The sequence below is a fragment of the Cupressus sempervirens genome, chromosome 1 (genome assembly GCF_028749045.1).
Source record: "Cupressus sempervirens isolate cs-2001-9-10 chromosome 1, ASM2874904v1, whole genome shotgun sequence".
Lineage (NCBI taxonomy): Eukaryota > Viridiplantae > Streptophyta > Pinopsida > Cupressales > Cupressaceae > Cupressus > Cupressus sempervirens.
The window spans coordinates 722,077,772-722,088,289 of record NC_143118.1 but is presented as its reverse complement, the minus strand read 5'-3'; the positions used below and the strand labels follow the sequence as shown (position 1 = coordinate 722,088,289).

General features: G+C 37.7%; 1 protein-coding gene across 1 annotated transcript; it reads right to left on the bottom strand.

Moving 5' to 3' along the window:
- Nucleotides 1-864: 864 nt before the first annotated feature.
- LOC149579976 (UDP-glucose 4-epimerase) lies at nt 865-2,061 on the bottom strand. The gene is made up of 3 exons (XM_089788181.1): nt 1,913-2,061; nt 1,736-1,827; nt 865-1,622 (listed from the first exon to the last, which is right to left on the bottom strand). The coding sequence occupies exons 1-3, from the start codon at nt 1,943-1,945 to the stop codon at nt 1,529-1,531; spliced, it is 219 nt and encodes a 72-aa protein (XP_089644307.1). The 5' UTR covers nt 1,946-2,061; the 3' UTR covers nt 865-1,528.
- Between the last annotated feature and the right edge of the window lie 8,457 nt (nt 2,062-10,518).

Sequence of the window (10,518 nt, the reverse complement as noted above, 5' to 3'; positions counted from 1 at the left end):
GAAGGTTTTAAAATTTAAAAATATTTTTAAAAAGGTAAAACTTTATTTTTTAGTGGGAAAAAATGAGCAAATCTTGCCATAACTTTTCCCTAAGCCGGTGGGACTATCTCCCGACCCACTTTACCTGCTCAAACAAAGAGGACAAAAAAATAGGGCTCATATTTTTGGAGGAAAATATTCTAAAGAATCCTTTAACCCCCAAAAAATTCTCATGGGACCTCTATTCCCTAAAAATAGAGCCCAAGCTCTCCTCATGGGACCCCTACCTTAGTTGTGAGGGGTGTTTGTGAGAGAAGGTTGAAAAGACTTTGTATGCCAATTTTTTTTTTTTAAAAACATTTATCTTACAAATAACAAAGAGCTAAAGAATTTGTTTTATATAAGTTTGCTTGTGTAGCTAGGATAAAGCATACATAAATAGCAGAAAATATAGAGAGCCAACTTTTCATTGCTCACTTAATTGTCATCTCTTATGGGCTCCCATATGAAAAAGGAGGCTAAGACCTACAAAAGCATGGAAAGAAAGGATGTCTATATTTTGCAATTCCTCCGCACTACTCGAATAAAACACTATATTTTAGATTGTTTCAGCAACACCAGAGATAAGCATGCCAACTCAATGACAGCTGTCTTTTGCACATTTTATTCGGTGTGGAGAGACCTGAGAAGGCTGTACAAGATCATTACATCAAGGCTGGATGTTAAAAATACTACCGATGTTGCTGTCTGAAAAATGCATCAGGCCTTATTATCTAAAATCATGCATTTCCAAAAATAGCCCCAAAGCTCAAAAGCTGCTCTTAGTAGTCAGAAGTATTGGTTCACGCACCTACTCCTGTCTTCTACAAAAAACAACAGAGCCTCTGGAATTTTTAAGTTTTTCATAGTACTTTTCATTATTCAAATAATTTTTTGATTGTGTTTAAAACTATTTACTCCTTGCAAACTGCCCAAATGCACAAGTTAACCATTATATCAACCATAAATCACAGATGCTTGATGTAGAAACTTGCATTAATAATCACAACCAACTCATCTCATGCAGCCATCGATCAATACTATCTTCTTGAGAGCCCTGATAAGCTATTTTGAATAATGACTACCGCTGATGTTTATGTTCCTATGCTAATGCATCATAAGTTTCCGCATGGCAGCTCAAATTATAATCTGCACTTTGTTGGTGGAAACTTTCAGTAGCCAATGACGCAAATGGCTAGATCAAACTCTTATTCAACCTGTACTACTGTTTTCCTATAACTGACGATTATAGTTTCCTTAAAAATATGCACCTTTGTCAAAGATTTAAAAATTTCCACCAGGGTGAACAGATGTTGAATATGCACTTATGGGAAAACTAAACCCCCTCAATCATTGCAGCATCTTCCAAACAGCATTGCTACTCTATTTTGTACAAGAGGCTCCTGTATAATAACCCGGAGCACCTCCTGAAATCCATCTTAAGCCATTGCCAAATCTATCAAACAGTTTTTCCATTTTCCCATATAAAAAGTAGAGAGCACTTTAAGGTTCAATCAGTTGTCTCCGCTGATTTATAGCCCCGAGGATTTTTTCTTGCCCAATTCCACTGGTCACGACACATCTCCTCTATTCCATACTGAGCTCTGCAATGCCCACATCAGATGATTAATTTTTGATGCTTAAATGTCTAATAAAATTTTTAAACCACCTCCACAACCATCAAGAAAATACAAACAAAAACATGTCAAATACATACCTCCAGTTTAATTCCTTCTCAGCCTTCTCTGTAGATGCATACACAGTTTCAGAATCTCCAGGTCGGCGATCAACAAATTTAAGAGGAATTTTCTGAAATTTGCAAGGTCAACAATATATTAGTTCTATAAACAGCTATGTATTTGACAGAAAAATCTGTTTAATTATTTTTTCTCACCTTCCCTGATGCCTTTTCAAATGCAGCCACCATTTCAAGAACAGAAATACCTTGGCCAGTCCCCAAATTATAGACTTCACAACCTTCATAAAACAAGCAAGGAATAATGTTGTTAGATTTTTGTCATCATTATATAGAGAGAGGAGCATAACTGTATGTCACTAAAACATTAAGAAGGGTTGAAATAATAATAGAATATAAGGTATCTCCTTGAACAGAAATTCCTTGTTTGCGACAAACCTACAAATTCCAAACCCATGATGGGATAAGACACTCATAATGAAATTTGTTCTGCATAAAATTATTACTGCGGAAATCTGGATGAATCTTTGATAAACCCTGACTACATTGATCATGAAAGAGTAACTAAACTATGAAAGAGTAACTAAACTATTGTGTAAAAACAATTTTACCATCACTCAAATAGATTAAAAGCTAAATGCAAATGATATTTTATGGAAGCCTTGAATATATGGAGGAAATTGTACAACAATAGTTGAATGACACATTCTTGGAGAATAGAGAAACACTTAACCTATTTGGGGATGCATCTCCCACCCATTGATTATGTATGGAGTGAACACCTAGGTATCCCAAGGCATATCTTGATCCATGCCAAGCAAGAGAAATCACCTACAATATAAAAATCTACCAGAAAGGGAAAATACAAGAAAAATGTATAAACAAAATCCAAAACCCTAATTGACCCCACCATAGGCTTCATCATATACCAAACAGTAATACAAACTAATATTTGGAGGACGAGGATTTATTTAAGGCAACAGTGATGAGAATGAGTTAAGCCTTCATTCTTGTTTCAAAATGCTACTAGTTTGTTACCCATATTGACTCATTTCTCTTTACTTATCAAGTTTTCCATGCTTGGTAGAAAGGAAGGTACAATGATTATTTAGCTAGTCAGAATTCCATGCCAAGTTTGGCTCACAAACTTTGAGCATGGGCCCTTGCACTTTGTACTAGATTATCTGGGTTCATTAACACCAAAATAAAACTATGATTTGTTTGCACTGTTGAGATAGGTTTTAGTAGGGGTGCGCTAAATGATTGCAAAGCTCAGTTTTCTCTTGAGCTTGATCATGAGGTCTAAACATATTGGGATACATTAGAGCCACACTGCAAATTATATGGGAAGCTCCTACAGATGTAACTTGAAACAAAAAGCTATGAAAAAACTTACAACTCTACATGCCATACAAGTTTATCATGGGGATTTGGCAGATAGGTTTTAACAGGGGAACACTAAATGATTGCAAGGCTCAGTTTTCTATTGAGCTTGGTCACAAGGTCGAAGTATACTGGTATACCGTTTACATTCAAACCATGCTACAAGATATATGGCGAAACTCCTTCAGATGTAACTTAAACCAAAAGCTATGAACAAATTCACAACCATACACACCATACAAGTTTATCATGGGGATTTGGCATATATATATGTATGTATATATATATATATATATAGTTTTCTATTGACTATGTCTTCGCCACAACTGCAAATGTCAAACTCTCAGTGGTCAAGGCTTGTAACAAGATTTCTATATTTATAGGAGTATAAACTATCAATCATAAATGATTGACTCAATTTCCTTCAAGCCAAAGAAAAAACAAACAAACAATAATTGGCAGTAGAACAAATATTCTAAGGAAAAGCAAATACAAATGCTGACCACTAGCAAAGACCAATAAATCTACATCAAATAGTAAAAATTTAGACATGTGAACAACAGATGACTTCATGAAGGAAATAGTCAATCAAAAGTATTAAAGCACATATGGAGGTTGTAGAGATTGAATTTACATCTACAATTACATATGCTTCTACCAACCCATTTTGTGTATTTGTCAATTATCATTGCATCCATGAGAGAACGCTTCTCTTAGACATGTTTTAAAATTGTTAATCTATATACAAAGCTACAATCAATTATAAAAAACTTCAACTATACAAAATGACTCCAGAGAATCTAGAGTTAATTTACTTAATGAAATTACAAACGTCCAAATGACATTTACAAATACTTCAGATGAACTATGTTAGCAAGTCCTCCATATTTGACTAAGGTACATGAATGGTTGCAATCTTGGTCCTAGTATGATGCCAGTTCATCCTTGAGCACACCTAGGCTACTCTTGGGCATCCAGGCAATACCTAAGGAGTACCCAATAGGAGCTCCGCAGTTTGAGAAGAGAAAAACAACAGTTACAAATTTAGTCCATCAAAGAAGTACCACACCATCAATTACTAAATGTGATATTGTCTTACCAGACCAAGAATTTATGACTTCCATTTAGAAACTAGTAAGGTATGTAGGATGCTTTAATGTTTTATTTCTCCATTATATGTTTTAAGGAGAATCATTTCTTATACTTGTTAAGTAATCTTGAATTCGACTATTACAAGTTACTAGGCCAGTTTTTTAATTCAATAAATATGTATATTTTACCAATATTAAAATAATTACATTATTACCAAAACATAGTCCAAGGCTAAAACTAAGTCTCCATGATAATGATACCCACCAAAAAACCCCACCTAATTCCAATCACTTAGAAAGGGATCAAACCAAAAGAATCAAACAACCAAACACCCTTATACAAGGGCCTACAAGCGCATAATACATCAATACAATCGCATTGTGAAATATGTGTCTATGTACGCAGGTAAATCCAAGAGCTGCACATAAAACATCACCAAAGAATCAAAACACTACCATGATCAGAGCCAATTATAGTGAAATACAAAACCCCCCAAAACCCTAACCTACAAGATTGTCACCTCCTACAAGTGTGGCCATGACCATTTGTGTGCTCCAATTTTACTACCTATGGCTGTCTTCATTGTCTCGACATCTCTTACATCTCTGCAGCTGGGGCTTTTGCAATTTGATAATCCTTGATATACTTGATTAGGAAGTAGTGATTGAGGCCACTAAGGCCAATTTGAGATGCAGTATTTCACACTTCATTGTCCTCATTTGCATCCCAAAGGAGGAAAGGTCGAAGAGGAGTAAACTTGACCATGTGAATCCACACACCTTAGCACTGTGAACCCTTCACTTGGTCTCAGAATGATAAGGAAAAAATCCATCCCTCCATGCCAGTCTTTACACACACACACATACTACAAAAAAAGTCTGTTGGTGTCCTCCTTTGAACCAAGTTCGCAGCACGATGCCATGAAAGGAGAAGAAATGTCTACATTTGTGCAATATTAATATTTGGCCTACAAAAATCATAGCCTAGAATGATTTTGATTTGTAGCATGACATCCTTGTATTTGAAGAGGAAAACATCAGACAATCTCTTATGAGAAATTCTTCTCCAAAAAGCCATAATTGTCTTTCTTGCAGGGAGGGAGAACTTGGCCTGCATTTTCATACTAAACCACCTCACCAAACACCTTGCACAACAGCATGACTTGGGAAAGAAAAATGCAAAATTTGGCACTTAAGTAATGAAGAAGGAAGATGGTGTTCTCTCGAGGAATGAGAATTTTTCCTTGCACGTGATTCCTAAGCCCCTTGCAAAGGCCCTACTATCTCCATTAACAGTCTTCCTAACCTTAGGTTACATCTCTATCTTCAACCAAAGTGACAATCTTAGGTTCCCCAGCCAAATATACTGCCAAGTTTGAAAAACCATCCACTTCCATATTGGAGTCTTGCTTAACGTGCAAATTTTTTAAGTTATTTACTATTGATAGAAGTTGTTGGATCACCTTTACAATTTATCAATTCTCCATTAGCAACTCCTTTAATGATTACATTCCTACTGATTTGCGAAACTCCTTCAAGATGTAGCTTAGGAAGAGATAATTTCTTGGCTAGCTTCATCATTAGAAAGGTTGCATATGCTTTTTCTATATTGTCGGTGACTATTTCAAGCTTCTACATGCTCCATGCTAACATGTTTCTCTCCAATCCTTGGCAATATAGATTGCTCCTGATGGCCCTAGATTACCCTTGGAAGCCCCAACAAATATGATCTTTATCCACCCTTCTTCTAGAGGTAGCCAAACCTGTAGACTTCCCTTGACTTTGGAAGGATTAACCCTCTGTAGCCCATTAACATGCTTGAATCTAGTAAAAGGGCAATTACTCAAGAGATCACTATCACTCACTTCAGATACTGCTGAACTTATAGAGGGACAATTACTCAAGAGATCACTATCACTCACTTGAGATGCTACTGAACTTACCAATTTTGAGATTGCATTCTCAATTATGCTTCAAATTCTTCCTAAGTTTTCCTCATTTTGATAAATTGTGTCCATTCCTCTCTTTCTAGATCTCCCAAATGACTAGAGAAAGGACAAGTTTCCAAAGACTGGAATATAAAAACTTTCTTTGATTGGTTTTCCATACTTGGAACATTTCCTTGAGCGAAGAAGGGGGTAGAATCCACCAAGGCAATTTCCTCAAGACAAAGGCCTAACACTCCCTTGAAAAAGTATAGTGTTCTAATAGATATCTGCAAATTCTCCATTTTTTCTCCACAATAGACATTTAAAAGGACTCCAGAATCCAATTTTATTAAGTCTGTAACTTGTAACAATCCTTCCTCTCAAATTCTCAATGCAAGACATGCAAAAGAGACCGCCTTGAGAAGACACCGTTTGGTCCCACATAGATGAAAAGACCATGTTTCCTCCTTGAGTTCAGCTTCTAGCAAATTATACCCAATCTTCACAAGTATTTACCACTTTTCACCCTACACCACAATAACTCAGCTTGCATTTCTGAGAGGAGTTGCTTGGATGCAAAAATGTTCTCGAGTCTATCCTTCAATATTTTGAGATAAATACAGATTCGTAGAATATTCCCATTGCTAGATGTCTAGCCCATTAGCGCTGCTCCATTCCATGAGATCAACCACTTTTCTTCCCACCACCCCTTTGAGGCCCTTTTTGTCATGTCCCCAATTTTTGATGGCAGTCTGATTAATTAATTTGATTAACTTGGTTGTCCAAAATAATGAATATTTTATGAGGACGACTAATTAATCATTTTAATTAAATAAATAAATGATATTAAGTTAATTACTTATAAAGTTATCAAATAAATAAATATTAAAAGATAACTTTATATTTAATTAATTTAATAAAGTGACTTGGATTATAAAATATTTAATAAAGTCACTTAAGAGGTAAGATCAAAAATGTTCTAGAAGTCTCTGGAGAAGATGGAGAGAAAAGAATAAATAGGCACCCCAGGGCTCCATTCGAATCAGGCAGTTGTTTATCTCTCTTTTGATTTCAGATTGTGATTCAATCATGGGTGCATTGTGGAACCTAGGGTTTCTACAATTGTCACAACTGGCCATTGAGAACGATAACTCTCAATTGGTACGCAATTTTGAGGGTGTGAAATATCATCCGAATTATTGCAAATTGGAGGTGACATTCAGTCATTTCATCAGAGCGATTATATGTGGCTTAAGGCCAATTTCTGTGGTTCAGATTTAATGCTTCTAGAGACTGATATCAATTTAAATTCGTACAAAGAGTCTTGAAGATTATTGAAGATCATTCTCCCAGCCTGGTATTTTCCGCACCAAGAGGAGAGTTTGCTACGCAAGGCTGAATGCGGCATTGAATGACCCGATGGCTATCTTGAAAATTCCTTTGCAACCTAGCATTACGGGTTCCCTGTTTATGGAGATTACTGTCATCAAGGGTACCTAAGACACCTGCGGAACTGGCGATTGCACTCGGGCCAGAATAGCATTTGTGAGCGGATATTAAGGAATAAAAAAACGCAGTACGAGCCGAGAGAAGTGTAGGCACAGATCGGAGACAATCAGCGAAACTTTTTAAGAAAACCCGTCCTCTTGTCCGCACACCCTCAGCTGAAAAACGGAGGTCGAGTCCCACGCTTTTGATTCGGGTTTCTCCCAACGGCCCTGGAATATCAACGGACTTTTTCCAGTGTATAATCTTGCATCTACAGCGACAGCAAAAGGACGTAGTCTGGATTTGTTATCGACAGAACGAATGATAGTTCGAACTCACGCATAATAATTATCTCAATCAGGACCAGGGTTGAATATCCCTCAATCCACACGGCAGTTTTTAATCATTGGAAGTAAAGGCGCTTCATCTTTGGAGTCAGACGGAAAGAGCCTGCGAAATCAGCATTACAGAAGGCGGAGGTTACAGTTGAAGGAGCATCTAGGAAAGGTCGAACAACCAGACTGGACTAAGGGCGATCACTGATTTGGATACCATTTTGAGGAGTCCTCACAAGGCACCCAGATTGGTGGCATCAGTTGGGCACCATCTTTAAAGATTGTGAATTCTAAAAACAAGTGACGCAAATACAACAGTATTAGTTTCAAGATTAGAACAACTTGATTCAATTCAGGCTATGATAACTGGAAAAATTCTGCACAGATCCGTGTCTCAGCAATTACACTTCCATCAGTTTGGGCGGGCTATAATCCACCAGTAAATCTCATCAGTAAGACTGCAGCCAAGGAGAAATACCATTTCAGAGGTTCACGTTTATGAAAACTCCAGGTTCTTGATGTTACTTTTATTATTCAATTACAGACTGAACATATCTAGATACTGTTATTCACTCAATGAAACTTGTAACAGACCAGTTCCTTAATGCAAAACAAAAGAAGTTTTTCCTGAACATCGTTAGTACCACTAATATTCATTATAGCTATCTTGTTTGATGAATTGTCTGGAACGTTGCATCTTTTCGCATTTCAACGGTTGCATATCAAGTATTTGACAGATTGCCACAGTTTAGTTTAGTGTGATTTAGTGCCCTTTATAGTAAGGGTCATTTCAGTGGTATCAGAGCTTGTCAACGAAGTGCTTGTCAACGAAGTGTTTGATGAAATGTCTAACCCTTGAAGTTTAAGTTTTGGGTGTTAAAAAGAAGCAATAATCCTGTCGGGGTTATTTCAGTGGTATCAGAGCAGCATTCCTGCCATCCTGTTGGGTAGCAGATATTATTTTCGCAGGAGAACAACACTTAAGGGTAGAGATATGGGTGAAAGATAGTCACAGAGTTCTCCGAGATTCTCCAGAGTTGATGCAACCAGAGAATTTTACAGAAACATGACTACCGGACAACATGGAATAGCTCAGTCACTACAGGATTTGACTACCTTAATGGAGATAGTTGTTCAAGATAGAGGTACACCGGATAATAAAAGTGCGACAGGTGCTCCCAGGTGCAAATCATGGACAAAAAATAGGCCTACTTGCCCCACCTTTCTACAAAAGGAGGGCTATTCAGACGTTCGAGATGAACTCAGGAAAATAAGGCATAACATGTCTGAACTGTTGGTTAAGCACCACCGTATGAATGACAGGCTGTCCGACCCAACTGAGGTGAATAAGTCAACTGGATTTCGATTCGAAAAATCTTCTCGCAAAGCACTAGCTGATACAGTGGGCGATGTTACTAGGAACCTTAATGAGGAGTTCGAGAAACAAGTGTACAACCGGTCAGAGGTTTCAGTTCGGTCACAGGAAGAAGTGGTGAAGGATATTACGCTGATGGATAGTAACTGTCAACTTGATACTCAAGTTGAGACAGTTGAATACGGGTTTCCCAAGGGTGATGTCTCAGGTACTCAGGGTAGTTTGGTTCCGACAGGCAATGATTACAATGAGGCGAGTTCAGATGATGATAAGGATGTTGATGGTGAGATACCAGGTAGAGATGAGCAAACACTGCGTATTCATGATTTTGCTGAGAGAGAGTACCAGGCTCAGTTAGATGCTTCGTCACATGAGGATGAGAATGATAGTACTTCACATGATTTGTCCAGCCAGCTGAAGGTAAGCAAAGATAGTATTGTGGCTTCTTTATCTCATCATGACAGGATGCGGGAGATGATAGAAGATCACATCCGAATGATTCAGTTACAAGGAAGACATAAGGGGGTTCAGGCAAAATCTTCTTGGTATGACTTACAGGCAATTAGTGAAGGAATGGGAACCATGAAGTCAAGCTATTTACATCTTCTATCAGACCGTGACCATCTTCTTAACCTTACCAAAGACTACTCAGATGCCTTGAGAAGGAAGGAGGAAATTGACAAGGTTTCTCGCGAGTTTGAGGACACTCGAGCAACTTTGGCTTTACAGGACTGGGAGAGACATGAGAATGAGCAGGGCATGGAGCTAAGCTTAGTTTCATCTGGCATGTCTGACACTCAGCTTTCTACATTTGATGGGTCATATGTGGTTGCTGATAATGTTGCGCATTCATCTAGCATTCACATCCAGGATACAAGGACAAGGTCAGACAGGTATGTGAAGTTAGTTGGTATTGGTCACATTACTCAGGTAAGGAGTTTGCTTGAGTTACCAGCTGTTTCTTGTTTACGGATATGGACTCGAGAACGTTCCAGCAGCATTTGGGATTCAGTTAACTAGAGGTCTTTAACACTTAATGGTAGCAATGATTGTCTGAGTGTTATCATGGATTTGATTAGCAGAATACACGGTGTTGTCTTTCTTTGCGTCAGCAGCTTGTCCGATGTTGGTATTAGTTTTTATACACCATTGTTGGGATTGGTTCATATATCCAGACGACCATTCTTGCTGGAAGGTGTTGAAG